Source organism: Ascoidea rubescens, assembly GCF_001661345.1.
Source record: "Ascoidea rubescens DSM 1968 unplaced genomic scaffold ASCRUscaffold_15, whole genome shotgun sequence".
NCBI classification, from domain to species: Eukaryota; Fungi; Ascomycota; class Saccharomycetes; order Ascoideales; family Ascoideaceae; genus Ascoidea; species Ascoidea rubescens.
In genome coordinates this window covers 126,941-153,510 of record NW_017962927.1, presented here as the reverse complement: position 1 = coordinate 153,510, position 26,570 = coordinate 126,941, and the positions used below count along the sequence as shown (strand labels likewise).

The 26,570-nt window shown below is 30.8% G+C and overlaps 8 protein-coding genes across 8 annotated transcripts; 4 read left to right on the top strand and 4 right to left on the bottom strand.

Annotated features, from left to right (window-relative positions):
• Positions 1-46: 46 nt before the first annotated feature.
• ASCRUDRAFT_9893 (ATP-dependent metallopeptidase Hfl) lies at positions 47-6,246 on the top strand (the record flags this gene model as incomplete). Its single annotated transcript, XM_020195268.1, has 2 exons — positions 47-2,355; positions 3,795-6,246. 2 exons carry the CDS (start codon positions 47-49, stop codon positions 6,244-6,246), a joined length of 4,761 nt encoding a protein of 1,586 aa, XP_020045118.1.
• Positions 6,247-8,294: 2,048 nt separating this feature from the next.
• Positions 8,295-9,990, top strand: ASCRUDRAFT_77552 (bZIP transcription factor; the record flags this gene model as incomplete). Its single annotated transcript, XM_020193909.1, has 1 exon — positions 8,295-9,990. A coding segment is annotated over exon 1 (1,067 nt), but the record flags the coding sequence as incomplete, so codon positions are not given.
• An 874-nt stretch (positions 9,991-10,864) lies between these two features.
• Positions 10,865-12,427, bottom strand: MNN9 (mannosyltransferase complex subunit MNN9). Its single transcript, XM_020193908.1, has one exon. The coding sequence runs from the start codon at positions 12,096-12,098 to the stop codon at positions 10,947-10,949; it is 1,152 nt and encodes a 383-aa protein (XP_020045116.1). The 5' UTR covers positions 12,099-12,427; the 3' UTR covers positions 10,865-10,946.
• A 292-nt stretch (positions 12,428-12,719) lies between these two features.
• On the bottom strand, positions 12,720-13,190 carry ASCRUDRAFT_24700 (CAP domain-containing protein; the record flags this gene model as incomplete). Its single annotated transcript, XM_020189864.1, has 1 exon — positions 12,720-13,190. A coding segment is annotated over one exon (471 nt), but the record flags the coding sequence as incomplete, so codon positions are not given.
• A 1,473-nt stretch (positions 13,191-14,663) lies between these two features.
• Positions 14,664-16,631, top strand: UBX5 (DNA protein crosslink repair co-factor UBX5; the record flags this gene model as incomplete). The annotated part of the gene is made up of 4 exons (XM_020189528.2): positions 14,664-14,826; positions 14,893-15,138; positions 15,268-15,354; positions 15,691-16,631. Coding segments are annotated over 4 exons (1,437 nt in total), but the record flags the coding sequence as incomplete, so codon positions are not given.
• A 210-nt stretch (positions 16,632-16,841) lies between these two features.
• Positions 16,842-18,271, top strand: CKA1 (casein kinase 2 catalytic subunit CKA1). The gene has a single exon (XM_020193907.1). The coding sequence runs from the start codon at positions 17,065-17,067 to the stop codon at positions 18,079-18,081; it is 1,017 nt and encodes a 338-aa protein (XP_020045113.1). The 5' UTR covers positions 16,842-17,064; the 3' UTR covers positions 18,082-18,271.
• Positions 18,272-21,445: 3,174 nt separating this feature from the next.
• SPO73 (Spo73p) lies at positions 21,446-21,910 on the bottom strand (the record flags this gene model as incomplete). Its single annotated transcript, XM_020190863.1, has 1 exon — positions 21,446-21,910. A coding segment is annotated over one exon (465 nt), but the record flags the coding sequence as incomplete, so codon positions are not given.
• Positions 21,911-24,150: 2,240 nt separating this feature from the next.
• Positions 24,151-26,453, bottom strand: RSC8 (Rsc8p; the record flags this gene model as incomplete). Its single annotated transcript, XM_020195109.1, has 2 exons — positions 24,276-26,453; positions 24,151-24,216 (listed from the first exon to the last, which is right to left on the bottom strand). The coding sequence occupies exons 1-2, from the start codon at positions 26,427-26,429 to the stop codon at positions 24,151-24,153; spliced, it is 2,220 nt and encodes a 739-aa protein (XP_020045111.1). The 5' UTR covers positions 26,430-26,453.
• Positions 26,454-26,570: the final 117 nt, after the last annotated feature.

Here is a 26,570-nt window from a genome sequence, read left to right as displayed (position 1 = left end):
TTGATCCATCATCGTCTTTCTCAATTCTTGCTTCATATTCTCCAAGATGTCTTCTTCAATCGTAATGAACTCTGGGAGACTGTGCTTTAATCCCTTGAGGAACTCTCCTTCAATGCTATCCTTGAGCAGAAGATTGTTCTCATCTTTGAAACATGTCCAGAAAAACCCACATTTGATAACCAATAACTACAACTATATTAAGAGTGGAAATGCACTATCTCAAAATCTATTTATGAAAGATTCTATTAGATCTTTTTCCAGCTCTTCGATCTCAAAATTTAACTCTAGTTTACAGAAAAACTACAGTGAAAACAAAGATAACAAAGATAATAAAGATAACAAAGATAACAAAGAAAATAAAAATGATAAAGATGATAATAAAAACGACAATAAAAACGACAATAAAAATGAAAACAAAACCCACCAACCTCAATCATTTTCGGAAGTACTCAACTCTCCAAGTTTCAAACAAAGTCTTTACTTATCAATCGGTTTATCAGTGCTCTTATACTTTTTGTCTCCCAATAACCTGGATTCCGGCGATGTTTTGTCATTTCAAGAATTTAAAACTAAATATTTGGAAAAGGGTTTAGTATCAAAAATTTATGTTATAAATAAATCGCTCGTTCAAGCCGAATTAATCAATGCTGTACCAACCAAGTTCGGTTTATCCAAATTCGTAGCTTTTACAATTGGCTCTGTTGATTTGTTTGAATCTCAAATGGATGAAATTCAAGATAAATTGAACATCTCAAATAATGAAAGAATCCCAATAATTTATTCTGAAACCGGCTCGATGCTAAACTATATTATCCCCTTTTTGCCAACTCTTCTATTATTAGGTGGTGCTTACTGGTTAACCAAAAAATTAAACAAAGGTCCTGGAGGCATTGGTAGCGGTCCAGGTGGCATATTTAACGTTGGTAAAAGTAGTGCAAAATTATTCAATCAAGAAACTGACATTAAGATAAAATTTAAAGATGTCGCAGGCTGTGAAGAAGCTAAAGAAGAAATTATGGAATTTGTCCAATTTTTGAAAAATCCTTCAAAATATGAAAAATTAGGTGCAAAGATCCCAAGAGGTGCGATTTTATCGGGTCCTCCAGGTACTGGTAAGACTTTACTAGCCAAAGCAACAGCTGGTGAAGCTGGTGTGCCATTTTTATCTGTATCAGGTGCAGAATTCGTTGAAATGTTTGTAGGTGTTGGTGCCTCAAGAGTTCGTGATTTGTTTGCCAAAGCCCGTAAAATGTCACCATCAATCATTTTTGTAGATGAAATTGATGCCATCGGTAAACAAAGATCAAGCAGACAGGGTATGGGTGGTAACGATGAAAGAGAAGCAACATTAAATCAATTATTAGTTGAAATGGATGGATTTGATACAACCGATCATATTGTTGTCTTAGCTGGTACAAACAGAGCTGATGTTTTAGACAAGGCATTGTTAAGACCTGGTAGATTTGACAGAAATATTACCTTAGAAAGACCAGATATTGAAGGCAGAAAAGCGATTTATAACGTTTATCTTAAAAAGTTGAAACTAGAATTTGATATCAAAGAAGATGTTGAAAGAGGAAACCAATTGGCAGGAAAGTTGGCTGCATTGACCCCCGGTTTTTCTGGAGCAGATATAGCAAACTGTTGTAATGAAGCTGCATTGATTGCAGCACGAACTGATTCTGATTTCGTCGAACTAAAGCATTTTGAGATTGCCATTGCAAGAGTCATTGCAGGAATTGAAAAGAAAACGAGAGTCTTGTCTCCTACAGAAAAGAAAACCGTTGCATATCATGAAGCTGGACATGCTATTTGTGGATGGTTTTTGGAATTTGCTGATCCATTAATCAAAGTTTCCATTATCCCCAGAGGTCAAGGAGCATTAGGGTATGCACAATATCTACCACCAGACCAGTATTTAATATCGGAAAAACAATTTATGGACAAGATGGTTATGACATTGGGTGGGAGAGTTAGCGAAGAATTACACTTCCCATCTGTGACGTCTGGTGCCTCGGATGATTTCAAAAAAGTAACACAAATGGCCCAGGCAATGGTTACAAAATTGGGCATGTCGAAAAAACTAGGTCCAATCCAATTTGAGCAAGATAATAATGATGCTGGAATCCAAGTGCATAAGGCCTTTTCGGAGAAGACCTCGAGGCTAATTGACTTGGAGGTCAAGAGATTGGTAGAAGAAGCATTGGACAGCTGCAGAAGGTTGTTGAAGGAAAAAATCGAGTTGGTTGATTTGGTGGCTGAGGAGTTGTTGGTGAAGGAGGTCTTGACGAGAGAAGACATGATAAGAATTGTCGGGGAACGACCCTTCAAGGAGAAGAACGAGGCCTTTGAGAAGTATCTCATGGGAGACAAGCAGTATGGAGGGAAAAGTGCTCCTCCTCCTCCTCCACAAGAGACCAACGAGCCCTTCTGAGCAAGAGCATGGTAAATAGAAAGACATTGCAGTGTAAATAGAACGAGTTGTACGTGTAATAGAACGACTCAGCAAATGACAGTCAAAGTGTAGGTCATCGAGAAGCACAGGCAGCACAAGAAGCTCTGATGTCTGTGCTGTGCTGTGTTTGTGGAGAGGCTCCTTTGCTGCTCCACTGCTCCACTGCTTCTGCTGTTTCTGTTGTTTCTGCTGGAGCTCGTTTTGAGTGCGAAATGGGAGAAAACTTTTTTGGCTTTTTTTAGTGCTCTTTGAAAAAATTCTAAAAGTATATCTGAAAATCAAACTCAAATAGAAAAAAACAGTTTCAAAATTCTAATTCAATTGTCTCCCAATTACTTATTATATCCAGTGCAGTTTTGCTCCTGTTTTGCTCCAATATTTGTACGAAAAGCTTCTTTCTCTGTTATTGGTGATTTCCACTCGACTGTTGTGTTAAATTATAACCATATCTTCACTTATTTAGCAAAGGGTTTCATCCTTCAGGTTTTTTTTCACCATCCTTAATTCGTTTCAGATCTTCTCAAAGCTTTTCATAATTTAAAAAAATCCTTTAACCAAGCTGGAAACAAAATTGGAGACTACCTACTGGACTTTTTGTTGTCTTATATATCATATATTGTATATCGTCAAGGGAGCAAATCTATATCTAATTCACACATTCAAATGATGAATCAAAGGAAAATACAGCAGTATGTTAATAACCACGAAGAGGGAAATTCATCTCAACCAACTCTATCAATTTCCAATTAATTGAATCTTGTTTATCAAATCATGTTTATCTGAAAGCACTAGATCATTAAAAGAATGCAAAAAGTAAAAAAAAAAAACCAAAAAAATAAACTAATTCACTTCACTATTTCATCTATCCCAGTTATTCCAACCCTTTTTCTCCCTATGAAAAAAAAATGAACTAGAAAATAACAAACATAAAATTAACAAAAAAATTTGATGATGATTCAGTATCTTTGATCCCTTTTTTTGGAATTAATTCTAAATTTTCAATTTTTACTAACATTTTCTTTTTCTTTTTTCCAAATTATAATAATAATAAATAATAATGATAATATCTTTTTTATATTATTATTTATTTCCCTGGTTTTTAAATTTTGATTTTTTTGGAATTTGGAATTTATAATTTGGGGTTATTATATTTGGAAAAGTTTTTTTTTAAAAAAAAACAATATATAATTAATTAAACAAAATTAAAATTAAAAATAAAAATAAAAATAAAAATGAATAAAAAGGCTTTATTTTGGTTTATTTTTAATTTTTATGTTTATTTTAATTATATATTAGTTTTTTTTTTTTATTAAAATAATCATATTATATTTATTTAAAGAGGAATAGATCGATTAAATAAAAAAGTAAAAGATGGTTTGGAGTCTTTTGATAGTTTATACGAAAGACACCAAAAGGCTACAAACAATTCTCAAAGAGATAAACTAGAATCCGATTTGAAAAGAGATGTCAAAAAATTACAAAAACAAAGAGAAACAATTAAAAATTGGCAAAATTCAACTGAAATTAAAGAGAAAAAAAATATAGATACATTAAGAAAAGAAATTGAAAGCAGAATGGAAATTTATAAAATCATTGAAAAGGATTCAAAGACCAAAGCATTCTCTAAAATTGGTTTGGCTATACCAGAAAAAATTGATCCTAAAGAGAAAAAAAAAATCGAAACAATAAATTTTATTCAAAATTATTTAGACGAATTGGAAAGAAAAATCGAAAAACACGATTCAGAGTTGACAAGTTTAAATTTACTAAATGGTAGAAGGAAAAAACATTCAAGAAATTTGAATGATATTAAAAATAAAAAAGAAGAGCTAATTAATTTTAAAGAACAATGTAAATTTCATCAAAATAAATTAGAGATTATTTTAAGATTAGTCCAAAATGGCGATTTGAGTCTTGCAAAAGTGAAAGAATTAAAAGATGATTTAGATTATTTTATTAAAGATTACCAGGAGCCTGATTTTTATGAGAATGATCAAATGTATAATGATTTAAATTTAGATGATTATGAGGATTTAGTGACTGATATAACATCAAATTCGCTTAACCTCAATTTAAATTTGATTTCCAATTCAAGTTCGATTTCAAATTCCAGTTTCAATTCCAATTCCAATTCCGATGTTAAGAGATCTACACCTGGACCAATCGATGATTTGAATAATACATCGGTGAAGAATTCTAGAATAAAAAGACGAAATTCCTTAATAAATACTCCAATAAATAACAATAGTACTAAGAATGGGAAAATAAAATCGATATTAAATGGACATTCAAATTCTATACATCGTCGGACAAGTAGTAGTCATAGTAATCATAATAATAATAATAATAATAATAATAATAATAATCACACAATTAATAATAGTATTAATAGTGGAAGTATAAGTATAGGAGATAATAATCCACAGGAAAGCAGTAGCACATCTTTTTCGAGATCGAATTCTGGTACACCGAAACCATCACATAATTTATTGGGATCTCCAATAATAAACTCTGTGGGTGCATCAGTGCCAGTGCTAACATCGATAGCATCAACAGGGTCTATAAGATTGAAACCCTCGACGGGGCCTGTTAGACCTGCAGGAGAAAAGAAATGGGCGACAGTGGTGTCATTAAAAGAGAGTGACAGTGATAAGAGTGATGATAAGAGTGATGATAAAAGTAATGATAGTAATCGACTAAAAATTTTGAATAAAGAAAATAGAGTATCTAAATCGATAGGTGAAGGTATAATAAATGAAAATAAAGATGAAAATATAAATAGAAATAGAAATAGAAATGAAAATGAAAATGAAAATGAAAATGAAAATGAAGTTAATGAAGCAGTAGTGATAACCCAAGAGAATGATAATAGTAAAGAAAATGAGCAAGAAGAAAAAGAAAAGAAAGAAGAAAATCAGAGAAATGAAAATGTCAAGAAATTCAAAAGTGATATTAATAATAAAGATAATGGAAAAATTGATATTAATCTTGATATGAATCTTGGTATGGATAAGATATTTAAGATACCTGATATAAGTAAAATAGATAATAAAGTTGAGAATATGGATAAAATATTGGATAAAAGAGAAGGAAAAATAACAGTTTTGGATAAAAGTAATAAAAAGGAAATATTAAAGATCGGAGATAAAATAGTTATTAAAGATAATAGTAAGAGTAATAACGAAGAAGAAAGAGAAAAGGAAGAAGAAGAAGCAATGGTATTTCTTCCGTTGAGTATTCAAAATGCCATTAATCAAATTGACCGAACTAATAATGAAGAAAAAGAATATAAAAACATTGAATTTGAATTACGGTTAAAAGAGTTTTATGAAAAAAAGACAAAGAAGTCTGATGTTTCCAAAAACTCAAATCTTGAGATACTTATTCAAATGATTGAGAATGAGAATGAATACAATGAATTAAGAGGAAGAAGTGGGTTTAATATTGAAGAATTTAAAAAAGGATTAAGAGAGAAAGATAATTTGATTAATTTTTATGGATATTATTTTGGAAAAAGTCTGATTGAAAAGCAAATTAATAAGAAAATATTAGAAGAGAAGAATTTTCGAAATGATAAAATTTATAGGGATAATTGGTACCATAAGATTGAAAGTAAAAAAGTTATTCGAGTAGGAAAGGAGATTAAAGTTATCAGAGAAAAAGAGGAAGAGAAGCAAATTAAGATTTATGAGTATGGGGTATTTGAGATTTTTAATTACTATAAGTGGACAATTGATTTAGTTCCAGAATATTGTATTGGAATTGATGAGATTGAAAGCGAATTTTCATAAGTAAAAGCAAAAAGACTTAGGAGAAGAAAAGCAAAAAGACTTGAGAGAAGAGAAGAAAAGAAAAGAAAAGAAAAGAAAAGAAAAGAAAAGAAAAGAAAAGAAAAAAATAAAAATAATTATCCATAAATTTTTTTGAAATCTGATAATTTCAGAAATGAAAATAACCTTTTATTAATAATATTTTTTTTTATTTTTACTTTTCAATAATTTATATTAAAATTTATTAAAAAAATTATTAACCTTTTTTATTAAACATTTTTAACTTTTAATTTTCAGATAAAATTTTAGTTTTTTAATTAAAAATAGAAAAGAACTATGTAGGGGAAATGAAATTGAAAGAAGATAAAAAGAGAAATGTCTTGAAAGAAACCTTACCAGCCAAAAACAAAGCAAATTAAATTCAACAAGAAGCGACAAAACATAGCAAAATTGGCAAATTTTGCCATTTCAAAGTAGTTGTGAAGACCATCCAGCCAATCGGTTAAAATGAATAGAAAACTAAAAGGCATTGAGAGACAGAAATTGCCCGACGATGAATGGGCTCAATTTCTCAGTGAATTATCATTGATATGTTATATGATATGCCATATGATATGCCATATATTATGCCATATATTATGCCGTATTGGTGTTTTGTACAGAGGCATCCAAAACCTTCGGAACCCATCGAAAAAAACGCAGAGAATGCGAAAATCTTTTGGTCTCAAAGACCCACGTCAAAACGCATCTTCCCTCAGAGACCCGTTTTTGCAGGGCGCTTTGTTCTCGGCGGCTCGGCAGTCCCGCACTCGCCACATAAAACCCTGCCCGGAGCAGAGCGCACATTAGTCAGCATCCTGTGGCGCGTGAGTCCTGATATTGCAGACGCAATGGTGCGTTTGATGACAGGCTCAGCCACCTGTGTAAAGCTGTACTGTGTCTAACCGCTCTGTGATTGGACAACCGCATACAACCCATGTATTTGCAGCGCATTTAACGGTAGAGTACAGGGAGGATATGCGCTGTCCTGGTGTGAAAGGTGTTCACACGTGTCTGGGGCTGGTGCGGGTCTGCAATGCAGCTTGTGCGATAAAACGGAGAATCGCACAACGGCAGGTATAATTGGAGAGTACAATAGAAGAATACAATAAAAGCACAATAGAAAGTACAATAGAAGAGTACTATAGAATAACGATATAATCAGCCCAACAGCAATATAATCGACTGCCCTGTATCAGATACTATCTTGAGACAGTGTATTCCACAATCAAGACCAGAAAGTCCTGCCATTTCTCAAAGACGTGCTACGCTCTGGTTCTGGCGAAAATTGCCTGCTCTCTCCAATTGCCCCCAGCCCAGAAACAAATTTTCATCATCTTTTCATCATTTGCTCTGCATTGAAGTTTATCATTGTGAAGAGCTCTACCTCGAAAGGATATTGAAACACTGATCAACTGCTGATAGACTGGCCCTGATACTACATTATCTATTATATCTCGTCCTCAAGATCTGCTTTGAGAGTCTGAACTACTTCTACTCAGCTCTTCGATTATTCACCTGTTTATACCTCAAACCCTTTTGGGTCTTTCCTCTTATTGCTTTTAAAATTTAACTATTTTTTGTGTTATTCTTCCTCTAGCTTTTAAATTATTTCTTATAGTTCCCAATACTTCTCAATTTTTTTCAATTTTTTTTCAATTATTTTCTTATTACTTCTGATTACTACCAATTATTTTCAATAATTCCCAATCTTTTTCAAATACTTTTTGACTATCCTTGAACGTCCTTACTATCCTACATTCACATTTATTCACATCTCTTCCTATTCCCCCCCCCCCATCAATATTTTTTATAAATACATCATTAACTATCCTCGTTCAGTCATCATATTTTCTTTCCCATAATGAATTCCTATGATTATAACATCTCATCTCAAAATCAAGATATCAATCAAAATTTAAGTAATTATATCGTTCAATCTTTATTAAGCAATAACCATAATAACTCCACTAACAATAACTCCAATAATAATACTAATAACAACAGTAATAGTAACAATAATAATAATAATAATAATAATAATAATAATAATAATAATAATAACTCCAATAATAATTCAAATAATAATTCCAATAACTCAAATAACAACTCTCTTCATCTCCAATCTCGTAATAACAGCAACTCAATTCCCTCAATTAATAACCTATCTTCAATGAATAACCTATCTTCAATGAATAACTTATCCAATTTGTCAAATTTAAATAATCTAAATACTCTAAACAGTTTAAATAATTTAAACATTTCAAATATGTCCAATATTTCAAATATACAAAATTTACAAAACTTATCTTCTTTGAATAACATTAATAACCTCAATAACAATATCAATAATAATATCAATAACAACCTCAATAATATCTCAAATTTATCCTCTCTAAATAACCAAAATAATAATCGACAGCAAAATATTGACTCAAATATAAATTCAAATACCATCTCCCCAAACACCCCAACTGCCTCAATTATTCCAAATAATTCAAACCAAAACTTGCCTCAAAACTTACATCAAAATTTGCCCCAACATATACCTCAACATTTACCTCAAAATCTCCCTCAAACCATCTCTCAAAACTTATCTCAACCTCAACATGAAATCAACAAATCTCTATTACAAGAACACGAAAAACTGTTTTACACAAATAGCCTAGCTATCTTAGACTCAAATTACCCAAAATTCAACCATTTCCCCCTAACCAACCCACCTCTATTCGACCCTTCTGCTGCTTTTGGTAAAAGAAGAAGAATATCAATCTCAAATGGTCAGATTGGCCAAATTGTTGAAAACCATGATTTCGATTTATATACAAATGAACCAACTTTATTTGACCCTTCCCCTTTGTTAAATGGCTTTAATAGTCCCGAAAGCATTGACAACTCGATTAATAACTCTGAAAATACAAACCCCCCAAATAATAATACAAATAATAACACAAATAATAATCAATCAAACCAAAATCAAAACCAAAATTTCTCTTTGATACCTCAATCTCAACCTTACCAAAATAACCCCATGCCCTTATACAATAATAACAACATAAACCTATTAAACATTAACAACCCACAAAACTTCTCGACGACTTCCTCAAATTCTCCAAACTCGTCTCTTCAAAAGCAACCAAGAACAATTATAAACAACCTCCTGCAACCTCTTCATCACCACCACCACCATCAACAACAGCCAACTGTATTTAGTTTGGTCAACTCAAATGGTCAACCACTACATGGTACAAGTGCTTGGAAGAAACAAAGATTGCTAGAAAGAAATAGAATAGCTGCCTCAAAATGTCGACAAAAAAAGAAAAAAGCCCATGCTGAATTGCAACAAAATTTTGAAAAATATTACAACGATTCAAAAAAATTAAAAAATAAAGTCTTCCAGTTAGAAGCAACTTTAAATAAAATGAAAAAATTAATGAAAGATCATTTTATAAAATACCATGATGATAACGCTCATAATATGGAAATGTTTCATGAATTTATTCAATTAAGTGATGTTTCTTCAAAAGATGATAATATTAATTCAAAACTTGAAATTCAATCTGAAAACCAAACCCAAAACCAAAACCAAAATTAATAATCAATTATCAGTTTTTTTTCATTATTTTAATTCATTACTTTCATTCTTTTCATAAATTTTTTTATTTCTACTTTTCTTTTTTTTGTTTTACTGTTATCTTCTCAAGTATCCAATCATTTATTCACAACTATATACAATAAATTTGCCTTTTTCATTTTTTTGATCTCATTTTTTTTTATGTTTTTTTTTCATGTTTTTTTTTTGTTTGAAATCATATTATAATTCTTCAACGATATTTATTCTAGATTACTAGCTGGAATTTAAATTTAATTAAATAATTGGTATGAATTGCCAATTGAAAATAACAAAAATACAAAAAAAAATATAAATATAAATATAAAAATTTATTAAATATATAAAAAAAAGTTTAGTTTTTGTTAATTTTATTAGTTTATTATATTATTGTTTTAATGTTAATATATTTTTAATCATATTATAATTTTATAGATACTTTTAGTTTATTTTGGCATTTATACCCTATTTAACTTTGATTTTTATTTAATATTGTTTGTTTTTTTTTGATTTTTTTTAATTTTTTCCATTACTTGAAATCAATTAACGAATTAATTGCTTATTAAGTTTACGAATATGGAATCCCCAAAAGTTTTAATGAATTAGAAAATAGATAAATAAATAAATTGATAAATAAATAAATAAATACATCAATTTGTCTATATATAAGTAAGTAAAATAATAAACAAAATAGTAAATATCAATTAAGACTAATAACCAAATTAAATGTATGCTAATAATTGATTTCCTGGAAATAACTAGCAAATTTAAAAACAAAGAAAAATTATGTAAATTAGAATAAAAAGAAAAAATGAAATAGAAAAATGAAATAAAATAAAATAAAATAAAATAAAATAAAATGGAAATAAAAATTAAAAAATTGAATTAAAAATACTAATTAATACTATACATTTATTTATTAAACATAATCTAAAAATAATGAACGTTGAAATATCTCCATTTTTCTTGAATTTTCAAATTAAATGGTTGATTTGATTGTTCTTGGTTATGATTATTATTATTATTATTATTATTATTATTATTATTATTATTATTCATTATTCATTATTCATTATTCATTATAATGATAAACTAGATAATTTGGAAGACCAAATACTTCATAACCTAAACGTTTTGTCATTTTAGCAAAACCTTCAGTTTCAATTAAGTGATAAAATGGGAAAGGAGGGAACATTGCGCCATCTCTATGAACATCAGCTTTGACTAAAACAGCTGCACCACCGATGCCATCTAACTGCATTTCAGTGTTTACATCGCCATTTGCATCGTAAAAATGAGCCATTAAAGGTCTATAAGTGGCGATATTAGCATAACCTTCAACTATGATCTCATCATCTCTCATATTTGAAGCAATTTTCAAGCCTTCTTCACTTTCAACCCAGTTATTGAAATCATAAGGTCTGATTGATTCCTTTTTCTTGGAATCGTCAAAAAATCTTTGATAACAATTGGCGGATATGACTGGTTTATCATGAGCTATTAAATCCTGAATTAAAGTCGTGGGAGACTCAACAATATCGGCATCTAACCATAACACCCAAGAAGTGAAGGGAGATAAAGTAGTGAATAGCAAGGAATTTCTGGCTAAAGCCATGCTTGATCTTCTTTCCTTTTGGATGCTTAAAGCGTGTCTATCCTTTTCCTTTTGAGATCTTATTGAATCGTTATCTTGTCTTAATATTGTAATTTTAGAGAACCTTTTCTCCTTTGGGCCAGTTTGAACTTGTTTTATTGCAACTTCTAAGAAGTTAAGAACTTTGTCACCATCAGAATTTCTTGGAACAATGAAACCCAATTCGATTAATTCTCTTGGATAGGTTAATTTTAATAAATTAGCCCAATATTGATTTAAAAATTTCGACATGGGAGATAAGATGAGAACTTTTTCCTTATTATAAACAGCCATTGGAGTTGAAGCTAATTTATTTAGATCAAAGTGCGAGATATGGTCACCAGGTAAAATGTTTGGAATCAAGTCACTTGGAGCTCTGCTAAACAAATTTTTGTTTTTAGGTTTATAAGAATATTTGTTTTGGATATTTAAGTTGTTGTTGGATAACTGGCCATTATTGGAGTTATTTGATGGATCATTTGAGGTGCCAAATAGAAGATAGCATAGTAAAATAATTATTGTTAATGGCCCAAGAATACTCGAGGGTTTTCTTCGTATTTGACGCAAATAAGGATTTCTTAATATGCCCATTTTTTTGATTAGATAAACAGCTAGTAGAGACAAAAGTATTTTGAATTAATGGCTTTAAGATCTTTAAACAGGTTCCAGCAGATTTCGAATGAAAACCAGAGGATATAAACTAAAAAAGCAACTGTCTACGCAAAGCTTGGTATTAAAACAGAAATAGGTGGCAGCTTGGGATGTTGCTCAACAGACAAAAACAAATAAAGGCCAACAGACTCAATGTCAGAGAACCCAGCACAGAACAGTTGGTGTAGAAGAATATGGAGAGCGTAATTGAACTCCTGGACGAGGTGCAATCGATGGTTGATCAAACTCAGAGCTGTTGGATAAAAAACTATACTTGTTCTGATCAAAGATAAATAAAGCGCTTCAAAAGCAGGTTTGAAATTTGAAAGTAGAAGAGTGCACGTGATCACTCACGTGACTGTGTTTTACGTAAGACGGCAGCGGTTCGAGCCACGGTCGGGGTGGTTTTGAGTTTAGGGTTTAGGTGTATTTTTCGGATTAATGCTGTATTGAGCTGAGTATTAACCAAGTATTAACTGAGCATTAACTGAGTATTGCCTGAGTATTGTTTGAGTATTGATATATAGTCTACTGGCTGTTTGAATTAGAAAGAGGTCTGGGAACGTTGGCAGCAAAATGGCCTATGACGTTTCCTGGAGGCGAGTAATTGCAGACAACGTATCTTCCATAGATGGTGTTGCAGTCTTTGTAGGCACAACCTAGTTTATCCGTCGAGGCCCACACGAGCTGTGTGAAATGTCCTGTGGCCATACTAAAACCTGGGTTGTTGAAATTGTAGTATTGTATTTCTTCATACCAAGCATCTACTACACTGGCAGCAGAGGAAAATCCTGCAGCTAAGTTTTCACCATATGAACCATCGCTGTGACTTAGCATCCCATCAGCAGGACAGGAATAGGCATCTGCAAAGCTCTTCGCATATTGGTATACCTCTTCATCCCAAACCAAATCACTTACTCCATGCAATGCTCTTTTAGCGTTGTGGTTGTTTAAAAGTTCACTAAGATAGCTTTTCAATGTTTCAACTGGTGTTTCAACAGAAGTTGAAGATGAACTGGGCGAGCTAGTTGACAAACCAGAAGTTGATGTGGTTAGAGTGACCGGAGTGACTGAAGTGGTCAAGGGAGACAAGATAGTTAACAGAGTTGAAGCTATTGAAGTAGTTGAAGAGGTTAAAGGAATTGAAGAAAGTGAAGAAGATCCTGTAGAAGAAGATCCCGAAGAAGATAAAAAGATTGAAGTAGTTAAAGTGGTTAAAGTAGTTGAAGAGATTGAAGCCGAAGAAGCTGAAGGTAATAAAGATGGTAAAAAGATTGAAGAAGTTAAAGTTGAATGTAAAAACAGCGATAAGAAAGAAGAAAAAGAGGACTCCAAACTGGCTGAAGGTAATATCTGCATGCTATGTGAAGATAAAGTTAAAGACGAAGATAATTCTTCAACCAAAGCAGAACTTGAAACAACACTAGAAGTTGCTTCTGAAAAAATGAGTGTCAAGCCAACTGTAAAAGTAATTCCAACATCAGTAAAATCATCACTAATACTATCACTCGAAACGCTACCAGAATAGGAAATTATTTCTGAATTCGATACCGATTGAATTAATGTCCCTGTCGTTTGTTGTGTTGATTCTACACAAAACAGAATCTTAATATCACCTTTACCCGGTTGTATTCCTCTTTTTATATATTGTGTTTCATTATATATTGGAGAGGATGAAATTATTTGAACAAAGGTTGGTATCAACAGTATTGCTAGCGCAGTTTTGAATAGCTTGAAATTGAGCTTCATTTTTGATCTTTTTCTTGTTAAACTTTTGGTTCAATAAGCAGTATACCAATCAGTTACTCAATTTAATAATTTGATTAACCAGAAAGCAGTACTTGGGCAGCTTTTTTGTTATATTTCCAGATTCTTATTGATAATAAAAACTGAAGATATTCTGAAAAATTAAAGTTTCGAGATTTAAAGTTCCAGAAAAGGAAGATTTCTCTGAAGATGAAAAATGATAGATATATTTATGTGAAGTAACAACGAGATGGAGACAAATTCAAGAAGAATCTGAAGATATTTATATCATTTCTCTGTTTGTTTATTTTTCTGCTACTCGATTGCAGTTCTAAGTAACTGTTTCTCAGGGAAGTTAGTCCTCCATCCACACTTGTTATTGCTGCTGCATTGGACGAAGATCCAGCATCGGCTCTTTTCTTCCCACCTTCCAAACACCACTGCAACGGAACAACTCATTTACATGCAGCGCTACAGTAGCGCATGCAGGAACGCATATAAATGCATACAACCACCTCAATGTGCACATTAATTCCCACGTGACATAATCTTTTTTTGCTCTGTTTTTGAGTTGCAATGGCAAATAACTGTCGTATTGCTGGAAGCGCAAGAAGTACTCAGACGTTTTTTTATAATTGCCAGTTATATTCCACTGACTTTCGATATTCGTTATTCTGTATCTTGAAGTTTTATATTTGCCAGCTCATCCTTCACGTTTAAATCAGAAAAATTTAAATATCCCCCAAAATGGATGAGAAAATCGACACTTTTCTTGCTTTCACCGATACCACTGATAGAGCTATAGCTAAAAATTTCCTTGATGTCTCTGATGGCAACATTGACACTGCTGTTAATTTGTTTTTTGAATCCGGGGGCTCATTAACTGGTCATTCTCACGATAATAACACCAACACAAACGATAGTAACAATGGCAATGCCAATACTGATAATAATAGCAACACCAATAGCAATAATAACAGTGATGCAGAATTGGCTGCCAGATTGCAAAACGAAGTTTATCAACAAGAACCAAGAGCTCCTATTCAGTCGAGAACCGAGGTTTTAGTTGATGATGATTATTATACTGATCCATTATTTTCTTCCTTTAATAACAATTTTAGCAATTTGCTGTCAAACAGATTTGGAAATATTAATTCCAGCAATCCTTTTCACAATCGTACGAATAACAACGATGGCGATAATGACGAGATTGACGAAGATAACCATAATAATAGTAATCGTGTTCAGCAAAATGCAATGCGAGACACTTATTATTACTTACCAAATCGTGACGATAATAATAACTCATACAACTATATTAACGATAATGATGATGATGATGATGATTACCACGAAGATGAAGATGTGGAAGACATTGAATTTGAAGAAGATGATGACGAAAATGATCACCAAAGCAACTATAGAAATCAAACCCACCACCGTGATAATCGTTACAACATTGACAACGATGATGAAGATGAAGATGAAGATGAAGATGATATTTATATCAATAATAATATAAGCCGCAATAACAACATAGGGTATAGTAGCAATGATAACAATCAGCGTGCTTTAAACAATACAAATAATATAAATAACAATACTAACTACATTAATCCAATTGGTGTCACAAATAATCTGCAATTTGATAATGATGATAATGACACTGACTCAATAATTGAAACTCATAGAAATATTGCATCATCTTTTAATAATCCAAATAATATTAACTCGTCCTCTTCTCGTTTTAGTTTTGGCACTATAAATTCAGATGCAAGAAATTCAGGAACTGATCATGAAAGATTGTTAGCAAGATTGTTTGCTCCGCCACATGAGATTATAACAAACTCCCCTTTAATGATAGCCAAAACCGAAGCAAGAAAACTGAAGAAATGGTTATTGGTTAATATATTCAATCCCGCTGAATTTTCCTGTTCATTGATGTACAGAGATTTTTTTTCAAATAGAGACATAAAGCAAGTCATTAAAAACAATTTCATCTTCTTAAATTATTCAATTAAAGATCGAGAGGGCATGCAATATGTTACACTTTACTCTATAGAAAACTATCCCTACTTGGCAATTCTTGATCCATTTAGTGGCGAATGCTATAAAATCTGGGGTCAAGATGGTAAAATTCCTGATACACTAACTTGGATTAACGATGTATTTGAATTTTTGGATGCATTTACAGTGGACAAGGGATCAAAAGCACCAATCAACTTGATTCATAACAATTCGAAGAATAATAATGCTAATAATCCAATTTCTCTAAATTCGGATGATGATAGCGAAAATAAAACTAAAACAGAAAAGGGCGGTAATGCTGATGATAACAATAGCAAAGACAAAGACAAAGATAAAAATATCGAAAAAGAGGCTGATGATGAAGATGTCAGTCTGGATACTGAAGATGAAATCTTTGCAACAATATTGCCAAAAGATCAGATTGAACCTAAAGCAAACGATCCAAAGCCTACAACAAGACTTCAAATTAAAGCTGGTAAAACTAGAAAAGTGAGACGATTTTACTTGTCCAGCCTAATCAGAGAAATCTATGAAGTGATCAAATTCAACTTTGACATTGTCAAAGACAGCAAGTTATTCACGTTGGAGTTTGTTGGTAAAGATGGTAAACCTATCAATCTAATAACTGTCTTGGACTCGACCTTAGAAGACATAGGCTTGAAGAACGCCAGCGTTTTGATGAATGTGATTGACGATTAGGCGTCTTGCTCTTCCACAAATGTATAGCTTAGTATACACCAATATAGACACATTGAAACAACCAACGTAGCAAAAGCAGCAAAAGTAGCACCGTCCTGCTGGCTCCCGCAGTCAGATGTTTTGCACATGACGGGGTTTTTTATTGACATTTTTTCTGTCTGGAAAAAGGAGTTGATTTTGGAGAATTTGTTGCTTCAACTGTTCAAGAGGAACTTGTTAACTGCTGCTAGATCTATCTGCTTATACAAGAGTTTCTGCTTTTTTGTCTTTTTTTGTCATTTTACTACAATTTAGTGCATCACTGCAAATTTATAGCTGTACAATTTTTGTTACATTGCTCTCTGCTTTTCCTACTTTTTTACTGATTCTGTTTCAATTCACAATACCTTTTTTTAATTTATTTAAAAGCAATATCGACAACAGCTCCAATAAGATGTCGTCAACCGCAGCTCCCAACTCCATAGCCAGAGTTTATGCTGATGTTAACAACAAGAAATCTCAGTCATATTGGGACTATGATAACGTCAGCATAGTTTGGAGGTCTCAAGAAAAATACGAAATCGTTAAGAAAATTGGTAGGGGTAAATACTCCGAAGTGTTTCAAGGAGTTGAATTGCCCTCCGGTAGAAAAGTCGTCATGAAAGTCTTGAAACCGGTTAAAAAGAAGAAAATCAAAAGAGAAATAAAGATTTTGCAAAATTTAAACCATGGACCTAACATTATAGCATTATTAGACGTTGTCAGAGATCCTGTATGCAAAAACCCTGCTTTAATTTTTGAATGCGTCGATAACATAGATTTTAGAACTTTATATCCTCAATTTACTGATTATGACATTCGATTTTATATGTTCGAATTGTTAAAGGCTTTAGATTTTTGTCACTCAATGGGCATAATGCATAGAGATGTCAAACCACATAATGTTATGATCGACCACTCTTTGAAAAAATTAAGGTTGATCGACTGGGGTTTAGCTGAATTCTACCATCCAGGAACAGAATATAACGTTCGTGTAGCTTCCAGATATTTCAAAGGTCCAGAACTATTGGTTGATTTTAGATTGTATGATTACTCATTGGATTTGTGGTCTTATGGTGCCATGTTAGCTTCAATGATTTTTAAGAAAGAACCGTTTTTTCATGGTAAATCAAATACTGATCAATTGGTTCAAATTACTAAAGTGTTGGGAACAACAGAATTATACAAATACACCAAGAAATACGATATTGAACTAGGCCCTGAATACGAAGACATAGGTCAGTTTTATAAAAGGCCTTGGTTTAGATTTAAAAACGCATACAACGCAAAATTCGTTAATGATGATGTTATTGATTTTATTGACCATTTGTTAAGATATGACCATCAAGAAAGATTGACTGCAAAAGAAGCAATGGCCCATCCTTGGTTCAAACAAGTTCGTGCTAATGCTGAGAATAATGGGAATTTATAAATTTAATACTAACCTTGAGAATTATAGCCATGATTACAAATACAATAGAATGATCAAAATAAATCATCTCATGTTTTTCCATAAATGACGAACAGTTTAAAATGAAATAAATGAAGTTATTTATATTTTTATTTCTTTTCATAATTTGCCTTTTTTTTCATGTTTAGTTTTTTTTTTTTAATGTTTGGTTTCGCATCATTAACATCTTGTTATTTTTTCTTATTTCAACGTTTTCTTCTATTTTTTTTTCATTCTTTATTAATTTGTTTCTTATGTGTATTTAATCAATTGAAAATTTAAATTGTGCTTATAATACTCATTTTTGAATGTATAGGGTTAATGCTTAAATTTACTTATCTGTTTATTTATTTATTTATTTATTAAACTGCTAATTTCTAATTTCTAATTTATTTTTATATTTTTTTTATTTTCTTTTTTTTTATTTTTTTACTTTAATAATCACATCTTTTTTGAAAGGTTATAAATAAATATTAAAAACAAGAAATTGAAAAGATTCTCATATTGTTTTATCATTGATTTGATCATCACAAACCAAAATATTCCAATTTATTAAATTAAATTTGACAATAAAGTAATCATCGTTTAATACAAGAAAATAAGACATTAACAATTTTCTCATTTCAGAAATAGCAATGCAATAAAGACTATTTTTCTTCATTTCTGATTTTATTTTCATATTTTTCATATTTTTAAATGTTAATTTAATATTTAGAAAATTTATAAATATCTCATTAATTAGAAACTCCAAAATTTCCAAGATAAATTTTATTAGTAACTTAAGATTTAGGATATTAATTTCATTTTTGAAAATTGTAATATTGTCAGAATCAAATTTTTCAAATTGAAAAACTAGTGAAAAAAATTTAGTATATTTTAAACCATCATTAATCAATTGAATAGATCTTTGATTATATATTTTGTAAAATTCAGTTTTCTTAGTTTTTTTATTAATTGTTAAAACTTTGTGAAGTTTATTATCTTTAATTTTAGAATTATCGAAATGAAAGAATTCCAAAAGTTTTTTAAGAATATGTTCAAGACGAAAACTATAGTTGAAAAACAAGTTAAAAATTAATTCATGGTCAGTGATTAGTGTCATGTTGGGTGGTTCTTTTGATTCTGATAATTTTTCCTTTTTTTCAATTACTCTTAAAAACCCATATATAAAACTTTTGAATATTTCAAAATTATACTTAAATTTTAATAAAGTTCCCTTTAATGCAGTGCTTTTAGTTTTTGTATTTTGTTTTGATTTTTGATTTCTTTCGGTTAGAAGCAAATATTTTTGTTTATATTTAATAGTTGATAGCAAATAGTTGAAAAACAAATCGTCAAAGTGATGAAAATTAGACTCACTGATAATATCGATTTGTAATTTATAGATAGTGTCTTTGTATAGTATGACTTGATTATTATTGGTGTCAGATATGGAATGAGTTTCTTTCCAATTATTTTTTGTGAAAGCCTTTGAAACAAAATTTTTAATAAGGACCATCAACTCAAGATTTTTTTCTGCTTCCTCATTAGATTTACTATTATTGGGATGTCTTTCATCCAAATATTCATTGATAATTAATGGACTCAGATTTAAGTAGTTTAAAAATTGGAATATTCTTATAAATATGGTGAAGTTTAAGTTTTTTATTAGATTGTTGTAGATATTAGTTGAAAGATATTTGAAGTTTGTTATTGAACTAATATCGAAATAATCAATGTTTAAGATTTTTAAGGAATCTCGATATGATTTATGTAATTTTACCTTTTTTCTTCGATTGGAATCAACGACTTTATTGTTGGTTATATTAATATTTTTAGTAATATTTGAATCTTTAGAAAGAGGGCTGTTTGTTAGATCAATCAAACACTTTTTTTCATTTTTTTCATTTTTTTCATTTTTATTTTGTTGATCAAAATTTCGATTTAATTGTTTTGAATCAGCAAGATTTTGCTGACTAACAGATTCCTTTTTGTGTAAAATAATTTGATTCCCTCCAATTTCAATGCTGCTATTATATGTGATTTTGTTGTCTGAAATTTTCTTGAGGTTTTTGCTGGCTATAGTTTCAACAATTTCGTTGAAAATAGGTTCATTTCCAGCTTGAGATTTGCTGAATTTGAGCTTTTTATGGGAAATATCATGGCTGTTGTGACCAATATGATAGTGGCAATTACCGAAATCCAAAGAAATTGAATCATCTTGGTTATTTTCTTTGCTGCAAGAAAGTTGAGAATCACATATACTTCTTTTTTTATCGTTGAAGTTGGCGATTTGCTCTTTCTCAGAGCTTTTAGTTTCAGCGCTTAACCTTTCAATATTTTTTTTCCCAAGAATGTAGTAGTCAATAAAATCTAAAAAAACAAGCAATGTTAGAACAAGTGATGAGAAACAGCCGAACCCAGATATGGGTGCTTTTAATGTTTTACTAGAGTTTGATAAATACCAGACAAAGAGTGCTTTTCAAACACAGGAGACAAGCGTTTCAATTGAATGAGCTTAAGAGCCTATAAAAAACAGCATTAGCTTGTTGGTTCAGATCAAAGAGTTCACAAATAAAACAAGACTTACCAAGGCGAGATTGAGGTTGTCGTTGAAGGTGCTGTTCATTCTGGCGTATTTGCTGCCTCTGGGGCAAAAAACAGGACAGAAGCAAAGTCGCCTCCCGCAAACACCTTATATACTGTCTTCCATAGACATATCGTCCAACGTCTCATCGTAGCACTGTTCGAGCCTCTTCACCAACTTCCTGAGCTGTTCTCTGTCGTGGAGCCCACTGCTGCTTTCAATGTGCTTATTGAGTTGCTCTATCAAGAGCCTTTTGGACTCGCTGAACTGGTAAGACTTGATGAACTCGAGCAAATTGTGATCATGTTCCTTACTGATTAAATCTTCCACTATTCCTCTCCTGAACAGCGAGAGCTTTTGGTCAAAGTCTTCCTCCTTCTCATTGGGGTTGTAGAATTGGTAGATGGCAAGATCATTCTCATCTAGAAATGACAAAAACTCCTTCTTGTTTCCAAAGAGCAACGCTATGAAGCACTCGTTTCGTAGTCTGTCCAAACTCAAGTCCATCAAAACCTCCATAATTTCCAGGTAGGCTTTTTCAGATTCCTCGTCATTGTTCGAGCTATTCAGTATTTCATCTGACACTCTTATTGTTGGAACTGGTTGATTCGTACTCTTGCCCTTCTCTTCGACAATCTTTTCAGGAAAAGTAGAACGTTTTTTTTGGTGCCTGTTGGTATTTTTAGATTTGTGTCTGCCCTTGTTGAATTCATTATCCAAACTAAGAGAAACATCAAAATTTTCAAAATCAATATCCAGGTGCTTATTTTTAACAATTTTTTTCTCTCGTAATCTTGCCCAATATCTCTTTCGAACAAAATTACCAAAATGATGACTGCCTCTCCATTTCTTACTATTAAATCTAATTCTTGAGTATAGCCATCCGTTTTCATCGACATCATCATTTATCTTTAAAACATACCACTCTTTCCAACTCCATTCCCAGCTTTGATCGGGTAGTGTTATCAATTTCAAATTAAATCTATGATTTTTACTTCCAGGTCCACAAGTCGTATAATCCGCCAAAACTTGCTGTTGAGTATTCTTGTTGTGAAATAATTTTTTTTTAGTGTTATTAGATTTTGAAAAAGAAGATGGATCAACACCATGAATCAAAAAATTCTTTGAAAAAAGTGGAATTCCAAAAAAATTAGACCCTCTTTCATTTTCAACAACAATATCAAATACATATGTTTTTTCATTGCTGATTTCCGACAGGTGTAAATATTTTTGCAATTGAGCCATTAACGAGTTTTTATTCTGGTTAATAAAATCTTCTTCATCATTAAATGGTAGTTCTTGTTTATTATCTGCCGTTGATATTTCAATTTTATTTTTTAAATCTTCTTTATTAACACCTGGAAGTAAAAACCTTCTATCAATGTTAATTGAGCACCTTGGTAAGTTTGGAAATTGTTGTGAAGCAGAGTTCAGTGTGATTAAAAAAGTTTCAGGTTGATCTATTGCTTGGATTTCATTTTCATTTTCATTTTCATTTTCATTTTTATCAAGATCTGAATTTTTCCTTTTTCTTTTTTCTTGACTTTGATCTTGATCTTTATTTTTTGGTTTATTTTGATCTTTATTTTGATCTTTATTTTGATCTTGGTTTTTATTTTGATTGTGATGTTTATTTTTGTCTTGATTTTGATGTTTATTTTGAACTTGGTCTTTATCTTGATCTTGATCTTTTGATTTATTTGTTTTCAAAAAATTATGATTCTTTTTAATTTTTTCCTTTTTTTTGCTCTTTCTACTTTCTTTATTTTCATTTTTTTCATTTTTTTCGTCCTTTTTATTATCATTTTTCGGTTTCGTTTCAAGATCAGTTTGATTAATATCAATTGTTGTCATATGTTTTTTACTATATTTTTCAGATTTGAGAATTTTTTCATAAGATGAATCATAATCCACAGAAGTTAAATGAACAGAACTCAAATGAAGCTTTTTTGATATCGTTTTTCTAACTTGTTTTTTGGAATGATGAGAATCACATTGCAAGTCATTTTCATTTTTATGAATTTTACAATTATTGTTATCTTTATGTTCAGTATTATCAATATTTTGGAAACTAACGCTATTTTTCAAATTGTTTTCAGTCTTGTCTGAATTATCTAACAAGGGATTAATGTTCGATGTTAATATTTGAAGAGGAACATTTAAAGTATTTGGAAATGAATTATGAGATATCGCATTCTCATTTATAGAAACATTTCCCTCAATTTCATTATATAGATTTTCATCAGCTATTGTTTTTGTATTGGAATTTTCCTCTCCTTCTTCCTCTTCTTCACTATTATTATCAACTAGCACTAAACTAATTGCTGGTTTTGTTTTTTCATTTCTTTTTGATAGCAATATCTTTCTCTTTAATTTTTCCTTGCTTGGTATGTTAGGATCTGATATATTGAGGTCATCGAACTCAATGCCAGTTTTACTAGAAAGGTTTTCTTCAGCATCTCTTTCCGGTTCTGACTTATTGGATATTGTATTTAACTTTCCCTTTTTAATACTCTTGCTGCTTTTATCACTGCCAGTGTTATTGTTGCTGCTATGATTTGTGCCCCTACTTATGCTTCGAGCTATGCTCTGACTTAGCTTTCTTAACTTCGATTTGTGTTTAACTAAGGATTCTTTTTCAATCTTGGTTTGGTCTGATGGGTTTTCAGCACTTGAAATTTCTGTTTCACTGTATGAGTGCAGGTTATAAGCAGTTGAATTCAACAAGTTTTCCAGATTTAAATGTGCAACTGAAGCAAAAAAGGAATCATCATTGAAATCTGGATCAGTTAATATGTTCAAGTCAAATTTGTTTGGGTTGATGGTGTTGATAGAATCATTTAAATATTCATAATCTGTAGGAGTCAAAACAGACTTTCTCTTTCTGAATTTTAATTTTGAGCTAAAATCAACCATTTCTTTCTTTTCAGCCTTACAGAACAACTTGCATTATCATGGAAAGTGAAGAGTGGGATGTTTCTCTTCTTAAATACTGAAAAAAGCAAATCAAGGCTAGGAATGAGATTATACTATTGTTTCACTGTTTTGCTATTCATTTAGCAAAGATCCAGTAGTGGTAGATCGAGATTCGTTGTGTTTGTGCTTTATCCTTTTTTTTTAGCAACCCATTTCAATGAGAGATAGAGACTAGTTGGAAAGATAATTCCAGCATTGACAAACAGGTTTTGCATTTGAAACTATACTTCTTGAAATATAATTAACATTCATTAATATTACAGAAAGAATTGAAAAAAATAAGAAAAAAAAATGGGAAAAAGTGATTTAAGAATTTATAGTGAAAAAACAATAGAGAAAGAGTTAGAATAGTTACAATTTACAAAACTTTTCAAAAGAGCTTGATAAGAACTCTGTAGCAAATCAAGAACAAAGAAAAAAAATGGAAGATAAAGAAAAAAAAAATAATATAAAAAGAAAACAATCAAAAAATAGAAAAATAGAAAAATAAAAATCAACCCTTCCAAGGTTTATACAATTTTTGAGCTTGCACTGAAACAGGTATAGTTTGAGTTGATAGTTTGTTGGAACTTGAGCTATTGTTTATATCATCGTCATCATCACCATCAATTTCTTTGCCACTATCATTATCAACCATCATTGAATCTTCAGTGTTGTTATGAAGTTTGTCATTGTGAATTATAAAAGCTCTAATTGGTTTTTTTGAGTCTTCTATGGCTTCTTCAATTAATTTCAAGGCTTCATTTGATTTTGAAATAGAATTAGAATTAGAATTAGAATTAGAATTTTGATTGGTAAGATTTTGATTTTTGATTGAATCATTTATCGATAAAGATAACAATTTAGTTGAGTTGATCATTTTATCCTTAACGTTTAAAATTTGATTTCTAAGAGCTAACTTATCTAAAAAGATTTTTTTCTTTTCATTTTGTATATTTAATTTTTCGATATTTAAAATTTTCTCGAAATTAGATAGATTTTTCAATTTTAGATCAATTTTTTTCAATTGCAAATCAACCAACAGATTTAAAGTATTGTAAGATTCTTTGATTTCATTAATTTTTTCATTTTTGGAGTTTATATTTAGCATTTTCATTAATTTTTCTGAAATTCCGTCATCTTCATTATTTTTAACATTTGTATCTTGATCTGTAATTTTTTTTGCCAAATTTGAATCTATTTTATTAACAAGAAATTTTAGAGAATTTATAGCATAAGTTCTGTTATCGTTGTCGTTATTGTCATCATTGTTAATATCATTGTCAATATCATTGTCAATATCATTGTTAGTAATTTTGTTATTAATAGGGTGTTTATTATTATTATCATTTTGATTTTTTAGGTTATTCTGCTTGTTTAGATATTTTGATAGGTAGTTATCTTCGATTGGTAATTTAATGAAAAATTCTAAACATTGCTGTTTATTTCTGCTTGATACATGTTTTGCAATTTTATCCCAATCATCATCATAAATTTTAATACCTTCTAGTAATAGAATGATTTCGTTTTCATCCCATGGGTCATAGTTTGATAATTTTAGATTATTTGAGTTAATTTTGATAAAATCGGAAGAAAAGAAATTTTGAGGGAAAAATCCTTGGTTAAAGCATGTGCTACATAAAATCAAAGAATTGGGAGATCTCAATGAATGGTATCTAATCTCAGTTGTATTATTGCCACAAATATTGCATATATAAACTTTTTTCAAGAATTCTGTGTTATTAATATCAGCAGGATTGTTTAGGTTTAGGTTATTTATGTTTGAGTTGACGATTTGATTATTATTATTATTATTATTGGTGTTGTTGTTTAATAGAGGTGAATCATCCAAGACTATGGAGTTTGATATTGAATCATAAACATTTTTTCTGATTTCCAAATTCAAAGGTATATGAAAATTAGAGTCATTAGAATTTTCCTTTTCTTTTGTAATATTATTTTTATTGATCTCATTATCAATCTCGTTATCAATCTTATTATTATCGATATCAATATCAATATCATTATGATTTTGTAATTTTTTAAGTTTTTTATTTTTATTTTTATTTTTATTTATATGATTGTTATTATTACTCTTTTGAATGAATGGTTGAATTGAATCAGGAGTGTCTAAGGTGATTTGAAAATGACCAGTGAATTGGGGATTCAATACAAATGGTTTTGTCTTTGGATCTATTTGATAATTGATTAAACCCCATTTATTCAAGAATTTATAGATTTTGTAAATTGACTGAACATCGGAGGATAAATTTCGTCTAACAGCAGTGAATGATAAATATTCAATTGGATTGATTCTATAAGTATTAATAATGAAATTTCTAAAATCTCTATAGATTTTAGGATCTTTTCTTAGTTTGTTGTTAATTGGGTTGCCATTCATTCTGTTGTTGCCATTACTGCCATCATTATTTGTCTCATAATAGAAATACTCAGGAAATGATTTTTTTTCAATTGGGTGAATTTTGTTGAATTTGAACCAGGCAGAAAAAGATGGAATTATCACTGGGAAGGTCTGTTTGGCCAAATAAGCATTGGCTTCTTCCTCAGCCTTCTGCTGTTCCTTCGACAAGCTCATAACAATGCCATCGTTGTCACTGCTGTCCTCGTTCTCGTTATCTTTGGCATCGTCGTGGATGTGTGTTGGAGCTGGAGCTGCTGTGGTCTCCACGTCGTTGCCAGGAGGAGCTAGGTCCTGAGGAGATAGGTCCTCAGCCATGCTCACGTCCTCGTCGACAGCAATATCAACAAGCTCTTCTTTGATAGCACCCTCTCTCTGCTTCTCGGCCATTGTGTCCTCTGTCTAACGACTAACTTCGAGCAACAGCTGTTGGAATTGAAAACGAAACAGAAACAAAACAAAAGAACCTTTTCCACCACAAATTTTTCAGTTTTCTCGCTAACCGGAAACACGTGAAATTGTCGGAACTTT